Source organism: Falco naumanni, chromosome 5 (genome assembly GCF_017639655.2).
Source record: "Falco naumanni isolate bFalNau1 chromosome 5, bFalNau1.pat, whole genome shotgun sequence".
Classification (NCBI taxonomy): domain Eukaryota; kingdom Metazoa; phylum Chordata; class Aves; order Falconiformes; family Falconidae; genus Falco; species Falco naumanni.
In genome coordinates, this window is record NC_054058.1 from 54,467,142 (window position 1) to 54,489,565 (window position 22,424).

General features: G+C 42.0%; 1 protein-coding gene across 3 annotated transcripts in view; it reads right to left on the bottom strand.

Annotated features, from left to right (window-relative positions):
- The window catches only part of PPM1H (protein phosphatase, Mg2+/Mn2+ dependent 1H), a 143,636-nt gene that overhangs the window by 31,861 nt on the left and 89,351 nt on the right, over positions 1-22,424 (bottom strand). For all 3 annotated transcript variants that reach the window (XM_040595044.1, XM_040595042.1, XM_040595043.1), the window contains exons 5-6: positions 12,424-12,508; positions 5,206-5,324 (exon numbers count right to left, since the gene is read on the bottom strand). In XM_040595044.1, coding sequence (XP_040450978.1) covers positions 5,206-5,324; positions 12,424-12,508 — 204 coding nt within the window. The remainder of the gene's footprint in view (positions 1-5,205; positions 5,325-12,423; positions 12,509-22,424) is intronic.

Sequence of the window (22,424 nt, forward strand, 5' to 3'; positions counted from 1 at the left end):
TTGCTCAATCTGCTCAGGCACTCCTCGGGCAGGCTACCTGAACACACTGTCAAAGGACATCGAGCCCAGAAATAAAGAATAAGATAGAAGCCACATTGGCAATATTTGTTGAAATCAGCTTGCGCATTACCAAGCAAAACATGTACGTTGGCTCTCACTGGGGTATTCTGGATGCCCAATAAGTGATTAATGAGAGCCTGGTTTTTGTGAGCCGGAGTCTGAACCGCAGACGGCAAGGCAGGCTGCACAATGAAAGCAAAAGGCATCCATCCCAAACAAAATAAAACGGCTTGAAAAGTGAAGTTGCTTTTTTAATCAGATGCTTAGAGGCTGAAAGACATTCCCTGTTGGAAAGAAAAGGGCAAGCACAGAGCAGGCTGGCAGCTTTCCAGGCAGTGGACAATATTGACTCTAGAATAAAATGGGTTTTGCTTAGTGCTCGCCCCAGGGCACCAGCCTCCCTGCTTTGGAATAATTCACGTGGGCGGGCGATTCCCCAGCATGGGCTGACCCCTGGGTGGCTATGTGCCACAGCCCCCCCTTGCCAGACACACTGAGCTGGCAAGTGCTCCGCTGCCGCTGCAAAGAGGGCAGCTTGCTGCTGCCCTGGGCTTTATCCCGTGATGTGCGATGGGTACCTCACCAGCTTGGACTGTGTCTGATGGGATGCAGCTCAACTCCATGAACTCCTGGAGAGCAAAGGAAGCCGCCAACAAACCAGGTCAAAACCGGACTCGTTATCTAAGGATCTTTCACCACCCTAAAATCAAGTCAAAAAGCTAAAGCTTTGATCTGGACACAAGCAAAGAACTCCTCTGCTTCCATGTCAGCAGCAGAAAGGCTGCTGTTTGCCTTCCAAGGAGGAACATAAAATTAACTTTGAAACCACCAAAGCTGATGCCAGTGGACAGTGCCTTCTGGATGCCTTTGGTTAAGTGCAGCACTGTATGGCTCCTCCATTCCCAGGGCAGGCTGAGAGGGGAACCCTGGAAGGAGCCACTGAGCCAGTGAGGAATGCAGTAAGTGAGAAAAACAGGTTTCGGGAAGGTGTCTAGGATATAGTCAGCAAAGTACTTCAAAATTGTTGACACTGGATTCACCCATGAGTAAGGAAAACCTAACCAACCATGTCTTAACTTTTCTTTAAAAGGCAGAGACAGAGAATACTAATTCTGTGCAGTCCTTTAAAGGAACAGTTACCATCAGGCCTGCTTTTTTCCCCCCATATAATTCTACCTCAAGCTACTCACAGCCCCTTTTAGCGCTGGCAGCACTTTGCGTAAGTGGCCACCAAGTCTTCCTTGATGCTTCTGTTGCCAGGACTTGCCAAAGCTACCAGAGGTACCCTCCTTCTGATACAAATTTAACCTCTGTAAGTCATGGGCCCGAAAACGCCAGCCTAGAGACTGAGCTGTGAAAGACTGTCAGTAACACAGATGTCTGCCAGCGAATTATGGCTCGCGACAGCTCGGAGGCTTGTTCTGCTGGAGACACAGCTCTTAAGATGCCTTGCCAGCTACAGTACGCATTTTGCAATGATTGCTCAACCACAATGCACATGGGGCAAGGGTGCAGGAGGGGCAGCTCATGGTCAGCTCCCTCCTAAGTGGGATTTATTTTAGATACATTTAATACAGTGGATTTCTCATCCCAACTGCCACTGCAGAGAAAGGGTGGGAGAGCTGGAGGGAGAAGGGAAAGGCTGGTCTCAAAGCAGTTACACGCAGCCTGGACTAGTGATGTGGTACACATTGCTGGATCGGCAGTTGTCCTAACGCTGTGGGGAAACTTGGCAGTTCTGCTACCACTGTGGGCTGTTGAGACGTGGAAACTTCACATAAAAAAAAAAAGGAAAGAAAAAGCAAAAAGGAAAAAAAAGGCCAAACGCATTATGACAGACCCAAAGACAATAACCTTTTGTAATCCAAACAAGCTGGGCAAGCTGAGCCATTGTTGAGAATCTGAAAAGCTCCAGAGCACAGGAGAAGGGTAAAAATGAAGAAAAAAAAAATTATCATACAGCTTCTAATGGAAAACACAGGAAGTGTCCTGAATTTTAAAATAAAACAGTTTTTTTTTTCTGAGGAAACATCAGATCAGAGAGATTTTGAGTTTTATGCCCTCTCACTAAAGGATTCTGTCATTAAGTGTAAGAGTGGCTGTTACATCACCTGCACCTCTCTACATGCATGTGCAAATGTCAACATACAGTGAAGTCACTGACCAAAAAAAAGTTCAAACAATTGATCTTCTGTGTTGTAAGTGATAAAAGTTTGGCAGTGTTTTAGCATATCAGGCTCTGGCTGGTCAAAGCTCTACCTGACATTTTCTGGAGAAGGAATTTATATGCTAATCTGTTCCTTATACCAGATATTGTCCTTAGAAACAAATGCAGAATCGGCACGTCCTTGGCCACTGTGTCCTGATGCATCAGTTAAATCTAGGAATTAGAATGAGAAGAAAACAGAAGCAAAATGCTTGAAGAGGAAAACAACCACTGTGAAACACCAGCCACCTCAAACCATCATCCCCGATGGTCCACCAAGCTGGAAATCTAATGTCTTGTCCACAATCTCAACCATTAAAACTGACGCAGACTTTTGGACAAAGAGAAACAGATTGCTTCTTCTCTGCTTAGGAGATCACTGCACACAATTCGATGGAAAACAAGACTCCCTTAAGCAAACACCCTGCAAAAAGAAATGGATCCCTATCTAGAAAAGCTCTAATTTAGGTAAACGTATGGCGTTACAGCAATTCCCCTCACCATCTTACTGTCCTGAGGCAAACAAAGAGGTAACTAGCTGTGGGATACGGAGCAGCTAAAAAATTCTGATTCTTTTATTCAGGACAAAAACGTAGCTTCCATTTTCCACTTCCAGCCAGAAGTCAAAAGAAACAGCAAGGTGAGGTAGCCTCACCACAGTCTCTACATATTTTTGCTTGCCACAGGCTACCTCTTTCTGGGACAACACTGAAGTGAATCCAAATTTGAGTTTTCAAGTCACAGTTTAAATATTTATTCTGGAATAACTGCTTACAGCTAGGTGTATTTGTGCTAAACCAACAGTAATTTTTGCATTCACCAGATCAGAATCTGTAACTGGATCAACATGTGTCCTACACTTCAGGAAATTCAGAAGAATCAACAGGAAAATCAGCTCTCTTCTCCCTCCTGCCTTATGCTAGAGTTAACAGAGTTCACACACCAGTACTGAAAAATAACACATTGAATCAAATCTGCCATCCATTTAGACTTATCCAAGATCTTCTATCTTACTCATTATTTTACATATAAAACTTGCATTCTTTCTAATTCATCTTTCTTCTAATGCCAAACAGTATTAGCTATGCAATAACCATTTCAAATAAGGTGAAGTGTTATGCACAGATTCACAAACAAGGTACAAACTGATACAGAGAACTACCTCTCCATTTAATTTTTAACAATTCCAACCCTGCATGGATCCCAATATCCCACTGTGATATGTGACCATGACTGGAAAAAATCACAGTAAGCAGACTTCCACTGAGCTTTTTGACATGGCTCTCGAGTTCATTTGGAACCTCTAGAGTGCACAAATAGTTATTTTTCCCCCTTCATGATTTACTTGGTATTTATAAAAAACAAATTTGATAAGTGTGATGCCCATTCATGTAAACCACTTAATTCTTTTCAGTTCCTCATGGTCCTTCTTGTTTATTCAGAAAAAAGCTGCAGCGTCACCTGCCAATGCTGCAACTTCAGCCATCCTAACCTCGTTTCTTTTCCAGACCACTAACCAACCAGGGAAACACAGAACAACTCCCCTGAAGCTGGAGAAACCCTTTTTGCCTTCCAACCATCATGAAAGAAATCTGATCTTACCCTCTCAGAAAGTTCTTGGCCCATGATACTTCCATAGCTCTCCCCCAGATTAGAAGGCTCTTTTTGTTGTTGTTTTTTTTCTCCCCCACCCCCTGAGCATCTCACATCTTGGAAAAGAGCTTCTGAAAGTCTACATGACGCCATTCTTCACTGATGCTTTCAGAGTCATCTGGGAGTTTCAATAAGAAAACTCCCTTTGCAGAAACTGGGAGAGTGTCTCATAATCTTCCAAATGTTTTGCCATTAAGTCCTCAGTTGATCCAATGTTTTCATTCTGTTCCTATGCTTTTGCTCATGCCTATAGCCTTTTTAAAATGTGAAGTTGTCATTCTCAGGGTGAGACTGCCTATTCTACTAGCAGCTGTTCAAGATAGACAATGACGGTTATACCCAGATTAACATGTTTTGCACAAACACTCCAGAATAATATTAAACTTGGATCTTTTTTCTGCCATTAAGATATCATTATATTTATGGTCTATAAAGTATGGGACAAATCAGAAGCATGTGGAGCTGCTGCATGTGAGCATCCAAGTCTTCAAACCTAAGAGTTCAGGCTTTTTAACGCCCTCCATTCTTTCCCTTTCTGAAAGGACATTTGCTAAGGATGCTAAAACACAAACAGCATGGAAGTGAAGACCATTTGCATATAAAGGGCTTTTGCCTTTATAGGTCACACAGAGAGCCCACAACAGCAAGGATTAGGGCTTCTCTAAGTGAGTGGGAATTACTTGAGAAGCAGCCTCTTGAACAGACACAAAACAATGAAGACATTTAGCCAGAGACAAAAAACTCATCATTCTTTCTGTCTTCACTTCAATTAAGTCAATGCTGTTCATTCAAGTCTTTTCATTTTAGGCTGGCTATGACTTATTCAGATAGGCCTGTCTCTAAAACTATTCCTGAAGGGTTACCCAAATCAGGGGTCAGCTGCAGTAGAGTACGGGAGGCAGCTCTTCCTTTCTGCAAGTGTTCCTTGGCATGCAAAGGCATGACAGCCTACTGATCCAGATTCTACAAAAAGCTGCTTCCAAGGTAGGAAAGTTGATAACGTTTCAGGAAGATCCCCTGGCATGTCTTCCCCTTGACATGCTTGCTCCGCTTTGAGTGCCTGCACGTTAAATCAACCCTAGATACTGGCTCTGGAGGGAGGTCAACTTATTTAAAACGTTAACTTCTAAAGGAAAGGTACATCTGAAAGAAGGAAATACCTTCCCCTTTAGTATGTAGGCGTACACCTTCATGTTTGATGCAGTTTACACTGATCAAAGACACATACAAAGCAGTCGTTGGTTGGCAAGAAGGCTGACCCCATGCTGAGACGGACATGTTCTTACCAGCCAGTCATGTTGAAGTCACGGTAGAGCATCCTCTTTCCAACTTCCTTGCGCTGCACCCTCCGTGGAAACTCTAAATGTGTGAACTCATTTCCCAGCAAGTGGGGCTGCATGTAGGCCTGTGGGCAGAAACCAAGCCACAGATACCACACAAACATCATAGAACAAGACATCATCTATTTTTAATGAGATAGCATTACCATCCCTTCCTGCTCCCTTCCCACACACATCCCCCCCCCCCCCCCCCCCCATTTTTAAATAACAGATGATGAGCTCCATTTCAGCAAATGATGTGCACATACACCAGTTCTGACACTGCCCCAGTGTCCGGCAGCAGCCTCACAGGGACCAGTCCTCATGCCCCCAGAATCCTTCACTTGTCCCTGCTCCTCAACATCTGGAATGGCTAAAGTACATCTCATCCACTGACCCTGAAGGAGTCTGCAGGGCTTTGTAAAAAGACCACATCTCCTTTTGCAAGTCAGCGACCTAAGAGAAGGGAACAATCAAAGGATAAAGATACGGAGCAAGCAGGCACTTGCACGAGTGTGTGTGGAGTGAAGCTCAAGCTTTTGACTCCCAGCTCAGCTATGCCAACAATGAACACAACCTGATATTACTACCACACTTTAATTGTCACTGCCTCGAGAAAAATGGTCCCTTTTACCTGCTCAGTGTGCTGCACCCCATCACACACGACACTGCAAATAAACACGAGCTGCAGAGCAATTTATTTTCTTGTTTTCTAAAAACTACTTCCTTCATGCCGAACCGACTTCAAGAAAAGCAGCAGCAATTTTGTGTCACAACCAGAACTAACGTTTTTCATGGTGTTAATGTTTGAATGCTGCTGCTGCTGCTGTCTTTTTTGGTGTGCTGCTCTGCAGATGCTAGGAGGCCTCTTTGCCAGAACCATGCCCAAGGCTCATATTTTCCGGAGTTGACTGTACTCGAGAGCATCATGAGGCACTTTTTCCACAGCACAAATTTTTGGTTTGAATTTATACACAGATCACCTGACACAATAGGTTAATCCTAAACATACCGTATGTCTTCTTTCTGAAGTAAACCTCACTCACTTTTCTTTAGTATTTGTATAAATAAGCCTTTCTTGTTCCCTCCCCAAAGCCTCATTGTGAGCAAGCTCTTCTGAAGACACAGATTGGCTAGGGAACTGAAAAAAAGTTACATTTCTTAACCTTTCTGCAAATAACTCTTTCCTTATCCAGACAGTTAAGGCAATAAAGTCTGTCTTATCTCCAGGAGCAGCTGCCATCAGGGCAAACCAAATGAGCTGGCTTTAGTTTGCGGGTTTGTCATAAATCTAGCACTCATCAAAGGTGAGCGGCAGGAAGCAGTGGAAGCCCTTATTGATCTACCTGGCAGCTATCATGCAGATACTTCACAATAAAATATTTCCTGCATTTAAGGGCTGAGCCTGCTCCCACTCAATTTAATAGGAGTTGGATCAGGCTCAGCATATCACAGCACTAACCCTCCATCAGCTTGTCCCTGTTCCGGTCGCCAGACATCCTTCCAGAAAACACCTCGAGCTTGGCTGAAACAGGGCTGAAGGAGATTGCTGTATGTAGCCAACAAGATTGGATTCTACTTTCAAGAGGCAGCTTTCAAGCACACAAGTGTGATCTTGACATTGTGATCCCTTCCTGGAACAGGAGCTCCATCAAATTCTCTCTTCGTGTACAGTTAATGGCATTACATTTTCTTCCCTTCAGTCTACAGTCAGCCAAGGTCCCCTTCTCCACCCAAATACTGTTTTCAAGGACCCTCTAATTAATCACTGTTCCTCATTACAGAAATGGTTGAGGAGCACTAGTGACTTCTGAGAGGTCTAGCAGTATTAGTCTAGATGATGCTTTTCATACTTCCAGAACTCTGGATTCTTTACCTGAGAGTACACGTAAACTTTTTATTTATTTTCATTCTAGTCACAAAAAAGATGGAACATCCCTAATGATTTATTTGATGCATTGCAACACATTAACAGCAGAGAACTGGAGCTGGAGGTTTTTTGGTATTTTTTTAATTCCTTCTAGTCTATGATATTGTAAATAATGAAGACCATTTGCTTTGAAAGTGCAATTCAGTTCACTTTTAAAAATGCACAACCCCTCTTGATTAAATCATTACAAACCACTTCTAGCCAACGACTACTGTTGCCCGCTCACAAAAAAAGAAGCCTTATTAAAAGCAAAAAAACCCTCACACCTGCATCAAAATGAAGTTATTTAGCCTTTAGATTATGAGATTACTTAATTAGGCTGGATCACAGGTCCAGAAGAAAAAAAGTTACAAGCTTTTAGCATTTCTCCCCTTGAAAACAAGAATTTCCTTTATTGAAAAGGTAAAGCAATTGGGAGAGACTGCATTTCATAAAGATTTACTCAGATGGAAAGTCTGAGGTCACAAGTGAAATAAGATTAATAAAGCTGGCAGAGTTACTAGTGGACTGCTAATGTTCAAATAAGATTTCTCTTCCGCAGCCAAGCCTCAATGCTTGACTTACAATCCAGGGATCTTAACTCGATTCTAATATTTTTGGCATCAGTGGAACAGAGGGAAAAGTGCAATTTGGAAGCTTCTGGTGCCTGTGAGCTGAATTCTTATGTGAAGAAATGTGGATTTTTGTTAGTTTTTTTGGGTTTTGTTTTTTTTTTTTACCCTTTTTAACAGTTTTTTTTCACACTTCAATGGTATTTCTGCACATAAAACTCAGCTGCAACTTCCAGTTGGGTTTGTCAAGAACTGTTCTCCTTTTACAAGGCAGGACTCTTCTTCTCTACCCCAATCAAACTGTGCTGGGCAGAAGAACCAGAAAATATATAAAACAATGCTTTGAAAATCTACAGATCTTTCATGTAGATATGCAAGCAGGCACCAGAACTCCCATCAAGTGATCAAACAAGAAACAAAAGCAGCAAGTGAGCTGACTGCCAGAATTTCATCTGTGATGAGGCACCGTATTTTCCATTTTTTCATTTGTTTAGTCCCGATTTGCAAGAACCTTGGATCAGAAACACCAGAGAACTTAAAATTTAATAAAAAGAGTGATTATCAAATACTTCTCTACATCCTTATGAGTTATATTCAGTGTTATTCTGTGTAATGGAACTGGAATATTTTCCATCGTTTTTATTTCAGGAGCTATTGCATTTTTTTGGCCAAAATCTGGCATAGTCTGTACCATGTGTTTTTGGTACTCTGCCATTTAATGGTGTATTTTGTGGCTGGATGTATTACATTCAACATTAGTTGTTTAAAATGGAGTCCACTCAAGGAAATATTAGTCACATTTCTTTCAAAAGGCCATTTACTTCCTGCTGTGTTTCCTGGTGATCAGCAAAGCAAACATGGAATTAAGATAAACCTGGACTTACATAGGTGGCAGGGAACACCGCATATATGTTACCGTACCTCCACAAGGCCTGCTGATGCCTTTTCCATCTCCTCCAGTACACGCTCCTCTGGGATATCACTGAAACTAGTGGTTTCACTATATTCTGTGTTATTTTCGGAATTGGTGTTTTCTCCAACGTCATCTCTTACAACTTTATCCTCTAATAATACTGTGCCATTTTCTCCAGTAGGATATTCTACTATATAGGACTACCATTCACAAAGTTTTGCAAAATACTCAGCCATTATCACGTGGACATGTTTAAGCCAAACAGAGATTAAAACTAAGGGAGGTGGTAGAAGGAAAGAGGGAAGTGAGTATCAAATCCAGCTCTAGATTGGCGTCTCATCTTACGAAAGGCCAGATCCTTTCCATAAAACCACGTATCTTTTACCACAGCGTCAAGCAACGTGTCAGATTGCCAAAGCAATCCTACGCTAGGTGATGCAGGGAGCCAAAAACTGTAAAATAATTAAGACTCATCTGACTTGTAACTGAAGCATTGAACGGCCGTTTAGAATATCTAGGTTAATTTCCTCTTCAGGTTTGGGTTCCCCAAGCATCCTTCAGCAGATAAGTCAGTATTACTTAGTTCTTACCTGAATAATGAAATAAGAATAGGTCCTCTTTGAACCCATGCCTGTCTGGGCTCATGAACCTTTTTCTGAACGGGGCCAAACATGAGGAGCATCGATGACTCACTGCCACTGATGGCCACCCAGTCTCTACTAGTAGTAGAGCCTGCCCTGGTAGCAGCACTGCACCATCCTTGGGCTGAGCTCCAAACCTTTGGGGCACTGTCTGGCTACATGCACGGACACAGTACGCAGTAATGCCATGCTGACCTCACAGGACACCTTCAAATTGCAACTTTGATAACAAACAGAAATACACCCATCTGCAATATGGTGCAACACTCACTCATCATTCATTTTAAACACATTTTCCGAGGGAGTAAGTAACAAAATCTACGCCATTTACTGTTGCAATTTAGACTATTATGACTGAAATTAATAGTCTCCTCAGAAGATGAAAGGAAAATTGCCTCTGGCAGTCGTTGCCTGCAAAACTGATGAATCTACCAGAGCAGCTCCCAATCAATACTGGATTTTGTTTTCCCTCAAGACACACCAACACAGGAAGCCAGGGCTTTCTTGGAGTAGGAGCTGCACAGAGGTCTCCTGTCACAATACTAAAAGAAAAAGACAGACACAAAAATTCAAAAGAAAAGGAGGCTTGTGAACACCTGTCAGTGGAAGGGAAGCAGTATGGTGCACCGACCCTCTACAGAAGCTGAAGGACCAAGAGCATACTGGTGGCAAGGCTTTCACGCCTTACATCCTAAGACAACTGAAGGTTTGATTGCCTTCTGCAATACTCTCACAAGTCACCAGGCACAGAAGTCTGCCTCTGCCATACAGCCTGCCTGAAATCTGCAGTTGTATGCTGTCCTCCCACTGCAAAAAACAGGGGGTGCAGGTGGAGCTGGAGGGATGACCATACCCAGAGCTGCTGGGCAGAACGACTGGGTAGTCAGCTTGCTCTTTTGAGGTTGCCAGGCCAGAGGCCTACACTCCAGGCCATTCTTGGATACATGACAAAAAAACTGCATTAAAATAGGAGCTGGATAGGGAAAACATTTGCTGTTCCCCCCTCAGTTATCCAACCAGTAGTAGCTGACGCACAATTTTGTCTAAGTCTAGGCTGGAGGACTTCAGAGATGTTCACATGACCTGAACAACTCATTATCCCACAGATTTCTTTGTACATGGGAATTAGGACCCAGAAAATGAGACCTAAACCAATGTCCTGTGCAGCCAATGCAATCAGTAGGTGCTAAAGGCAGAGGAAAGCTCCTTTGCCCTGCCTGTGCTAACAGTGTCTGCTGCACGGGGAACCAACACTCTGTAGCCTGCAGGCTGTAAATCCATACCCTCCCTTTGCCTGCACAGTAATTCCCCACAGCAAACAGTATCTCTGCATTTACCGAGTAAAATATTAATGCTAAAATGATTAAGTGATTTTCTTCCTATTGTGCAGGAAGAACAGCACAACATGTTTGAAACAAAGAAACTCAGCTTTAACTGCAAATAAGAAAATAAATCTAAAGTAAGTAACTTTCAGATAAAAGCAGAAGAGAGATGTTGATGGTGCAACAGACTGATAGCAGAATCAGGGGACAGCCAAGGTGAGTAAGAATTATTTGGGATATAATCAGCAAGACAAATGCAACCTTTGGAGTGTAATGTTTATGCCAACCTTGTAAAAAATTTGTTAGGGGATTTTTTGTTGTTTGATGGTTTTTTAACCACTGGAGTAAAAATGCTACTTACAGACCGTTATGTTTGAAACTATTTCTAATTTTTTTTTCACGCTCTTGCTGTCTTGCATGTATTTTCTTTGAACATACCCACAGACCTGGCATATTTGTTCCATGTAGAATTAAAATAAACAAACAAAGGTAAAGGAATTTTCCAAAGGAAACAGAAGAACTGCTTTTCAGATCAGCTGCTGTTCTCAAATATAAGCCAGAAAGGACATCAAAAGAGAAAAAAATCCCTTGCAGGCAATGCTTTATCTCATGTTTCCTACAGAAGTAGCAAACTCTCCAGATACTAAAGATACCTTTTACTTTAAAGGCAAACAAATTATTTCAAACGTAATTGAACTGTAAATATTTATTAGGCCTCTTTTCCATTTGATTCTCTGAATATGAATACTACCAAAGCAGTATTTCCTCTGAAATCTTCAGCTTCACGCCAATGAACCCAACAAAAAAATCAAAGGTAACAAACGCAGAAACATTTACAATTTTTCTTTAAAACCTTCCACCCCCACCTTCAACCACCGGCATTTTGCCTAGTTTCAAACCACAGTGTTTGGGCCAGGCTGAAGATAAGAAACACCGTAAGATTGGGGAATGCCACTAGCCTTAGCCTGTCCACCTAATGCCAGGAAAAATTAACAGCAAGTCTGCCTTGGCATAAGCTGAAATTTCTAAGAGGAAAAAGCAGGAGACCACAAGAAGCACAGAAGAAATCTCTCAGCCACGTTAGGAATGACGTTTTGATGAACAGCCAACCAACTGATCTGACCATCAATGAAAAACTTAAGAAATAACAGGATTGTTTGCATGAAAAACAACACTGTGCATTCTGACTTACGTTTCTTGGGCAGCAGCTCATCAGCCAGCGCAACTTGGTGTATAAAGCATCCCACATGTCCTCAGCTTGTCACCCTGTCCCAGCTGTATGTGTGCTGCTACGCTAAATAAAACTAGTCTTTCTTCACCCGTACTATCCTGCAGCTACTGATGCTGAGATCATCTCTAAGTTGGGTATTTTTTCACTGATCAAGATACTATTGGCATAGTGTTAGAGCAAATGGAAAAAACCCTGCAATAGCATTCACACACACACACAAACAGCACTCTGTGGTATTTTATACTGTCACAGAGTAAACACTGGGATGGACTGAAATACCTCTGTGGCTTGTTAGTTCTGTATACCCAACACCAGTGAGCTGCTGAAGGTCTGCAGCCGAACAAGGTACACAAGCACAGCCATGCTAATCAATGGCCTTCACAGAGAGGTAAGACCTCTCTCATCAAGATTTGCACCATCAGGCTTTTCTGCACATTTCCCGATGGCTGAAAGACACACGTAGTCAGTCACCAGTGTTCAGCGGACACATGATCCTTCACTGAACCACAGTAACTCAGTGGCATGCGTCTAAACTTTAGGTATTACTGGGCAATGCTTGTCATCAGCAGCGTGTGATTTGGTTCTCAAGTCTCTTACCAGATACTGAAGTCGCTGGCGTTCGGTCTCTGGTGTGAACTCTGAAGACATTGGAATGACTTCGCCATTTCGGATTATTATAGCCCTGTAATAGCAATAAAGCATCATCAGTACAGAAACAAAAAAAAAAAAAAAAGGAGAAAAAAAAAAGTAAAACATACCCAGAAAACCAGAGGGTATAGTCACACTTATTCTCTTCAGAGTCACAGTAAAATACAGCCATTTCGTTTTTACTGAAGTTGTCAGCAGAACAGGATAATAATTCCTGCCCCTGCATCCTTTAGGCGGGATAACAAAGTATATTTGTATATGCCAAGTTCATTTCAGAGCTCACAAAAACATCCAAGCAACAAAGGCAAGAGTTATTTCAGCTAATGTCCACAGGGTATTCTTATTAAGTGAAATGCAGACACCCAGAGGAGATACTGCAGAATCACTGATTGTGGAACAACTCTTTGCAGGTTTTAATCCCAGTTGTGGCTGACACTGTCTAAACTACTGGCTCCAAATGACTCATGCAAGCACTTTCCAGTTATTGATTGGTCATATGTCACATCAGAACATTTCTGATCCAACAGCAAATGGAAATGGCAAAGCAAATCCTGTTTAACACAAATCTAACTAGTTACCTGCCAAAAGATGACAGGTAACGGAATAGCTATAGATCAGCCAGGAGATTTCATGTACACCTCTACAAACAGCAGAGGAAATTCTCTCAAACACCTGCCTGTTGCCTCTTAACAATCTGCTATGCCACATGCAAAATACAGTCTAATTCTTCCCTGGTGTAATTCCAGAGTCTGAAACACACAAGTCACAAAAGGGAAAAATGTACCCAGTATTCCCACCACATTCTGCAGTCATGCATTCACTCACAGAATTGCGTTCTTTTATCTTACAGAGCCGTGTAAATAATGGAAAGAACAGTAACGCTTGGAGCTTTCAAAGAGCTGGATGAACTACGTATCACCCCAAAGACTTTAATGCCTGTTTTGGAGCTGCTTCTCAACCATCAACAGATTAATTCAGTGTTTGGATAGTAGCAGTGTACCAGTTCTCCTCTTGAATTTGCACAGAATTTGGTGTAGATAAGATAAGCGACTGTCACTTGGATTCTACATGTTTTAGTTGGTCTTCTTTCTGTGATCTTTATGTGCTAGCTTACTTCTCTTGGTAATCAGATAAACTTGCTGGCATTACTTCTATGCCAGGTATTCTGATGGCACTGCAATGTGACCAACAAACATGGGTAGGCACGCGAAGATGAAAACTTAACTTCTAAATTCATAACACAGGCATCTTGAGAAATCCAGCCCAAGTACAAGCCAAGTTTGTAAAATTAGCGGCATTGAGTAACTTTCCAAGTCCTCTGGATATGATATTGGGCTAAAGTTGTTTCCAAATGATCATCTTACTATTGCTACTATGCAAAAGAAAAGAGCACTTATCAGAGGAAAGGAACTGTTCACATTTCTGAGATTCACATAGCAAAGAACAGACAGGTACAGGATGGTGCTCCAATGGCAGAGGTGGGAAAAGGCTCTAATGATGAGGGGAAAACAGCTCTGCTTTGACAGATAACAAATTTACTGCTCCTGGACTTCCAGTACTCCCTTGCAAATAATCTTGTGTAGAAATTAAGAAGAGGCAAGAGTGCAACCTACATACTGAAGGCTCCCACTGGCTCCCCACTGCTACAATCAAAAACAATATTGTGTGCTTGAAGCCAGACAGACACGGTGGTTGTAACTCATTAATTTCTTCAGAGAAATCTGCGTAGAATTTTTGATGGAAATTTTTCTCCCTTTATGGGATCTGAATACATTACAGGCTCACAAAAGTGCTGGTCCAATTAAAAACAGTAAAGGTTTGCTGAAAATTCTTCTTTTGGATTTCTGAAACGGTAATTTAAAAATTAATTAAGAACTCTATGACCTCTTTTCTGCAACACCTTTGCTCTTTTTCTTCCCTCCAGTTCCTAAGGTATTTGGCTTTGAACCAGACACATTTACTCAAAGACAGTGAACAGTTTATAAAACCTTTTCATATGTAATTTGGCTCACTTGAGTAGGCCTCCATTTAAAGGGACTGTGGGTTTAGTACAGCGTAAGTACTCTGGCAACAGTCTAGACCAGACTGATCAAAGGAGCTGATCCAGCACTAACCCAAATTTACACACTAGTTTAAGAGAGCCTTAAGGGATCTACTGATCTTGTGCTTGTCTGAAAGAGCTAATATAAAAACACACATTGATATAACTGCTAGCACATCAGGCTAATTTTCTAATTATCCTTTGCTTCCCCTTTAATCACCATTTCACAGGAAATCCCTATTTTAAAGACCACTCAGACCAGTCTGGGGTTCACCTTTTCCTTTGTGCACACTGACATACTTCCTATAGATGTTGATAGCTATCATTCTTACTTTCTATGGGTAGAATCGGGCCCTGAGGAACTTGCATCATATAAAAAGCAATTCAGAAGCAAGTGGACCAAGCTTTCATGGCTCATCTTATTTTCACTAGAAATTGCAGCCACCTGGGATGAAAAGCACAATCCAGCACCAAAAAAATGACCAAACAAACAAAAAACCCACCCAAAACCCAAACAAATCCTTGGAGGGGGGGGAATGGGGGAATTAATGCAATGCTGTTGATACCTGATAAAATAGAGTCTCAGTTTTTATGTTTTTCATTAATGTTTTCAGCAGTTGGACTTTATTCAACTTTAAAGTTACAGCTGCTCGTAAGAGTCAAATGATGTGATCCGAGGAATTAGACAGCTCTAGATATGAGTGACAGGAGGGATGCAGACGTACATGTACAGGTCACTGGTCTGAACTCAACTGTGGTGGGCTCATTATCCTCTCACCAGGCTCTTTACCTTTCCACACCAGCTGCTTAGCCGTTTCATGACAGCGAAGGGTATTTCTGACTGCCCAAGTGACAAAACCAGGCACATTCATTGGCCATCTCACCGGAGAGCCTGGGTGTGAAAGCCTGGCCTGGGAGTCACCCTGCTCAGCAGGATTTTCCCCTGTGATTGAAGAGGTGCTGAATCAGGCCCTAATTGGGTTTGAAGACTGAACTGCCCTTTCTGTGACCTCACAGTGACAGAGCTGCCAAGCACTGACTGAAGGCTTTTCCCACCAAGCAACCTCCAGAGCCCTGAATTCAATCGTCCAAAGTCAGTAACTGCTCACAGGGGGGGAGCCTGGCTGACACAGCAGTCACAAACAGCCCGGCAGCTGCTTTTAGAGACCAGCTCTACACAGTCCTGCAGAACAATTCATTTTGACTTTACATTTCCTACTGAACTAAGCAGCAACACGGCATTACGTGAGCATTACTACCTCTGCCATGCAAGAAAGATGCATGCATGCCATGAAAGAGCACTCGGAAAACATTTAGCTCCTCATGCATTGTGGAAATATGAATGTATTATTTTATACCAGAATACAGCTGTCCTATTAAACTGTCAGAAATAGCTACATAGGAAGCAAGAAGAACTCAAAGAGATGCAGTGCCCAGAGAGCATCTGATTCTGCCATGTTTAATAGTGACATTTTAATTTCAGCCACACTGGTGAAACATATTATAGCAGAGCCATAGGGCGAGCCTGCCAAAGGCAGACTGATGATTCACGTTTGCATGGAACAAGCATGTCAACACCAACCAAATATTCTCTGATGACAAGGCTGCTTCAGACCTATACCAGTCATTAACTTCTATCACCAGTGAAGTAGTAATTAAAAAAAAAAAAAGGAAAGTTTTTTTTGGCAGGATAGGAAATTGTGAGTCACGCATCTGCAGCCCCCTCAGTGCATTGCCCTCCATGCTCTACAGCTCCGATGCCCTCTCCACACAGCATCATCTACAGTGAGCAAACGAACAGGAGAAACTGCTCCAAAGTCTTGAGGCCACAGAGGCCTTATTTTGTCACTTATTTTGATCCCTTCTAAAAACAAGCTATGGATTTCCCCCAGTCCTTTCCCCTCTTTTGAGCCCAGCTACCTAACTCCCCACCCAGACAAACTACAGGATTGTACTTGCCCTTGCATTTCACAGATACTTTCTTTGTTGTGCAGAGCATGTATGTTCACTAATCCAGAGCTGGTTAATATTCACAGAAAATGGGAATATATTGGGGGGGGGGGGGGGGGGGGGGCCGCGGAGAGAGGGGAAGAGTCCCCAAAATACAGCTGAAGCAGCCTAAAATGGAAGAAACAAGAATTTTGTATGTCTCTTCTGGATCAGAAAAACTCAGTGAAGTGGCCAGAAGCTAGCTGTGCCCTGAACAACTAAATATGGAGCAAGAGATGTGCCAGTGCCTCTGTGTGTAAAACAGGACCGGCAGTCACAGCAAACCCTGCAACAGGGTATGTCCCCTCAGTCACATGCAAATGAGAAGAAACACCAGAATCTTAAAAGGCTGCATATAAATCTACAGAAAATACTACATTTATCTTTTGGATTGACATACCCATGTAGTCCATGAGGATCAGCTAAATTCATAAAGAACCTTAAGTATATGGTTATTTTCTATATTCAGATTCAATACTTTATATTTGGTGCTTTAGCATATATTCCCTTTAAAAATGTGGTGAATGAAGCAACAAAAGGGTAAAAATCTGCCACTGTGTTGTACCATTGCTGCCTTGCTTGGGATGCTGCAACAACATTGGGTTAAGGAAAATATTAATATATCAATTGCTTTTGGATTTTTAATATGGATAAAACCACCACCTCTCCTTGAATCAAGCAGGGCTTGGGGTTTTTTTTGTTCTTTTGTGGAAAACACAATCAGCTGAGAATTGCACAGCATCCTTTCTGAGTTTCTTATGAAAAACAAACGGGAAAACTCATCCATTTTAGAGGAAGCTGTTGTTGATTGCTCTCATTTAATCATACAGAGAAAGAAACACTTTAGTGAACAAAGTCAAAAGTGTAATTTCACTGCTGTCATGGGTCTATTGGGATTCTGGTGTTCAAAACAAAGAGGCACCTCCTACTGTTAGGAGTATTCAGGGGACACCCTGATTCTATTACACACTTTTTCAGCCAAAAATGATTTGAAACGCAACATTAAACTGCACATTTCTATGACAGAGAATAAAAATCTGGTAAAGGTGACAAAGAGAAACCATTTGGAAAACCCTTTTTGACAACGTATATCAATTCTGAGCCACAGGGAGGATGTATCCACTTTGTCAAAAGGTGTTAAGCATTGCGGATTTGGTAGAGATGAAGCAGGAGTGTCTGGCCTGTCTGAAGATGTATTAGAAATATGTCAATGGAAAAGAAAGAGGGATTAAACTGACAGAAAGAATAAGGCAGGGTTTTATTACATTCAAAGGTGAACCAAGCAGTAGATTTTAATTAGGTGTGTCACAAAATAGCTCAGAAAAAAAAAAAAAAAATCCTGTAACTACATAATCAGTCTATATCAGCACTTGTTTACTATGGTAACTAAATGATATATCTAAAGAAGCCAAGGAAGAGCAATGCTAATGTCTGGTGAGCTTCAAACTAGTTTTATTTACCTTTTCTTAATTGCTAAGGAGTGAAAGAAGATTATAAAAAAATTTAAAAAAATATGTTTCCTCTCTAAATGAAGTACTGGAACTTACAGTCATTACAATTACTGATGAATTTTAATATATTAAGTAAAATCAAGGTGCCAGGGCTTATTACAAACTGAATTACTCTAAGTCCCACACAGACTCATTTCTCGATGTTTCTTTAGAAACCAGGTGAACAAACACCTCGCTGCACTGGCAGTAATCATGGAACTATAGTGCAAAGCCTTTAAACGATTTCCTTAATGTTATGAATTAAGGCAGGCTGGGGATAGTGAAACAAACCATTATATAATGTTTAGCTGGCATTAAAACAGGTCCCAGCGATGACATATCCATCACCATAAAACTCAGAAGTGAAAGCAGCAGCCCTCAGCAACACCAATGGAAAAACACTCTGGCTGCCTCCCACCCATAGTACCCAAGAGATGTTTCAAAAATGCCCCAACTCCTACGCAGCATTGCTACCAAGAAGAAAACAAGTAACAAACCGGGAAGGGGGTAGAGCCAATGAAAATTGCCTCTGTCTTCATTTTCCATCCACTGCCACTCAACAGTCCTGCCACCCCGGTTTCTTCACATTTTTCAGTGGAAACATCAAGCTGTCCACAAGAATACTGTGACAGAATAGAAACACTGCCCCATTTTTCTTTCAGCTGAACAAAGCCAATGTTAAGGGGGAACACGCTTTCCTTGCTTGTGGTTCTTCCTGCAACAACGTAGTCTCATTGTCTACTCTGTGGTTAAAGCAGGCTGCTTGGATGCATTCGTTCATCACTTGGCAGAACTTCAGCTCTCTCAAGCCAATAAAAGGTGCAAGAACTTGCTTTTGGTGAATTATTAGACAAAGGCAGGATTAAAGTAATTTCCTACTGGAGTGTGCTTCGGCATTTCCTGCAGGAACAATGAAACACCCTCCCGAACTTCTGCTAAGGTCTTTTGCAGACTGCCAGCCACCCTGGCTTCTCCAAGGGTTAGCATCTCAGCAGTACACATACACCAAGTACAGCCCTGTTCCAGCAGCACATCGACCAGGCAATGCCAGGTTTTCATTCAAGGGCCTTTTTTCATATTCCCACATCAGCACAGAGCCAAAGCATGCTACACCTCTCCTATGGCAACACAAGGACCTCCTGCCTTTGAAAAGAACAAGGGAAAGAAATTATGACATCCAATCCCTGCAAGAAACCCTGAAAGTCATTTTTCAGAGGCACCTACAAGCATGCTAACTGTTCCTGTGCACACATGTGTAGAGCTTTACGTTGTTTCCAGCTACTCGACTCATTCATATTTACATTTCTATCACTTATTTAGTGATTCCTGTGGAGAAGGCTTCTGGGCAAAAGGAGGCTGCTGATAAACTCTAAAGCCACTATCCTGGTGGTCTGTTTTTCTAAATGAGTTGTATTACTTTTACTAAAGGATCACGAATGGGCAAGTAGAAGCTTTTCTCAAAGCAAAATAATATTCATAGATTTCCATGGAAGGGTTTACTTCTCATCTACAGTAGCACCTGAGCTAGTCAGCATCTTCCTTACTGCCACTAAAAATCATAAAAGTCTGAATTTTTAGAACTGACTTCACATTTCATCCCACGTCTTCAACTAACAACTTAGTAAGCAGCAGTTAAAGGGATTTTCTACTCCTGGTAGTCTCCCTCTGCCCTATATATTGCATCCAATGGTGAGAAGGACTTGATGATCACCAACACTAACTAAACTACTTAGCTGTTTCTGCATCACTACTCACTCTACAGTTTTAAATTAAATATAATACTGCGATTGCAGGTTGTCCACAAAGGAAATAGCTTGGAGAAGACACATTGCCCGGTCACAGCATGCTTCTAGTTCTCAGTGTCTCTTTGGCAGGCTGCAGCTCCACACCCATGGGACTCTCCCATGAATTCCCAGTTCTAGTTTAGGTCGTCAAGTGAACTGCTTGTCTGATGCAATCTAAATATAAAATTATTATTAGCAGTTGGCTTATTATTAGCAGTTAGCTTTATCAACAGTACTTCATTTTAGGGCTAATTATACTTTTTTTTTTGTACTCCCATCTGCTCACTAATGGGATAGCATTGGCTATCTGCATGTGATTTGTTTGTCTGTTTGTTTAATCAGGGAAGTAACTTCTGCTACTGAACCAGTGGTGACTTTGTAAGTTTACCTATATGCTTCTAGTACTGTCTAATTCTGGTTCAGGTAGCACTAAACCAAAAGCCATGAACTAAACAAATATGCTCTGTAATTAACTGTGTGTAGTTTCCTGCTGGATTACATGTGAACCCAGGGATCTTTCAGGGAGGAGTTCAGTTGGCAGCTAGGAAGCTATTACAAGCTAGTTTATAGTGAGTTTATAGTGACACTGCTAGCACACAAAAACTGCCCACCATCAGTTCCAGCACCCTCAGGTTGGAGATTTGCTGCCATCATGGTATTCATTTTGCCTGTGATCATTTCAGTGTATTCTTAATTTGAACACAGCTAAGTCCAGGGTTGCAATAATGATGCACCACCATGTTTGTGTATCACGGCTGAACAACATGCCACCAATTACTCAGGCTGTGCCAGAGAAATGAACAAAGAAGTGCAATCATGTCTCTGTGGCCAGCTCTGAGCTTCAGGACTGGTATCTGTGGAATCAGTCTTTTTTCCCTGCTGTCCAGAATATCATGTTCATCTCCAGGACAAGTTACTATGGCAACTAAACCTGGGCGTAGTGGATGAAGGCATTGCTGTGCAAGTCAGTGTTTATTTTGCCAGTAATATAGCTAGGATATGGCTGGCCACGTAAGATGGAAGAAGCACGGATTTTTTCCCCCCCTGCTTTTCACTGTCTTACCATTGAGGAAGTCAGAATGACTTTTAGCACTTAAAGCATCACATCTACTTTGATCTCAGCTTTTCTGCTTAATTCAGTGGCAACTGCAGGATATTGGAGCAAGCTGGACCAAGAAGTAAAAGCTGATTGCAAGTTGCATTCTCTGCTCACTCTGTATCAGTGAATTTTTACCCAAGCCCTGCTTCATTTACCCATGCAGAAGTGACAAGGGAAGCCCCTGCTAAAAGCTCCAAGAGCAGGGCTCAAGCTGCATTGCATAGCTGCTGCTGAGATTGAACAGCCTGGACTTCCTGGCAAGCTCATGGAATTCAAAGGATGAAAAAGCTTTCCAACACAGGAAGGACCACAGCAGACTTGAAACACTCACCAAGAAAGCCTGAGGTGCTCCCCCTGGCTGTTCTCCCATAGCACAGATGGGAGCTAGAGGGCCAAGACATCCCGTCTGCTTGGCATGCCTTGGCCCTGGCCCTTTTACACTGAAATGAAGAACCTGCAGGTGTCTCTGTGGTCACGGTTGGGAGCTTAATGCACTGCACTGGGAGATTTGTATTCTGGTATATTTGCATATACCATGAGCTGCCTCTATTAGAGGTCATAGGCTCTTTATGCATCAATAAAATGCTGGTAAAAGTGATTACAATCAAACCTCACCACCCCTTGCCCATCTCGCCTCAGACACTATGGCTCTAAGGTTACACATGCAACATACATGCAAATTAAAAATTATTACAGTAGGAATTTTTCCTTGATCAGTGCTTATACTTACCAACAAAAATAGGCAGCAGGGGAAATTTTACTTGCAGTGGCAGTAACCAGCTTTTTTTTTTTTTTTTTTTTGTCTGGCTTGATCAGCATGGGTTTTGTTGGTTTTGCTTTTTTCTTTTTTTAAAGGCTGAAAACCTATCAGAATTAAAGTTAATAGAATTCATGACTCCTGGAAACTAATACCAATGAACTCTGGCTTTCCAGTTTACTGACAGTACTTGGATAGCCAAAATTCCTCTCCTTTCTCATAATCTGGAATGTAAGGACATCGTGGGTAAGACTGTATCAGTGTGGTTAGGACCAAAGACCTAAACTGAATGTACCACTCACCGAAAATGTTTACAACTGCTTCAACACCTGCTAGATTGCCATAGACATTGCTAAAGCACACACCCTCCCAGGAAAAACAGGAGTTCAGAGAAGAGGCAAGACATTTTTTTTGTCTTCAAAAGCCTATGAACATTTACTACCAAACTAATAATTTCTGCCAAGTCAGTGTTGGATACAGTGTGCCAGTTCCATGGAACTTGTCATCCATTGCATCACTGGAGAACGTTCCTCCTCATCACTGCACTTTGAGTGCCATGACTTATTTCTGATCTAACACCTTTTCTCCACACTTCACTTGAAGTGTTTCCTGAAATGCCTCCAAAATCTTTACCAAACACAAAATCCTGCAATATCTGAGGTTGCTGCTATTTCTATGCATCTTGTGCTCTTGCTTCTGCCTGGAAGGAAGCCAGACAGGAGAAGGGGAGCTGAAGTGCTTTCTGGAGGCCTGAGAGTCAGGCTTCTAAGGAAAAGAAGCAGGGGAAAGA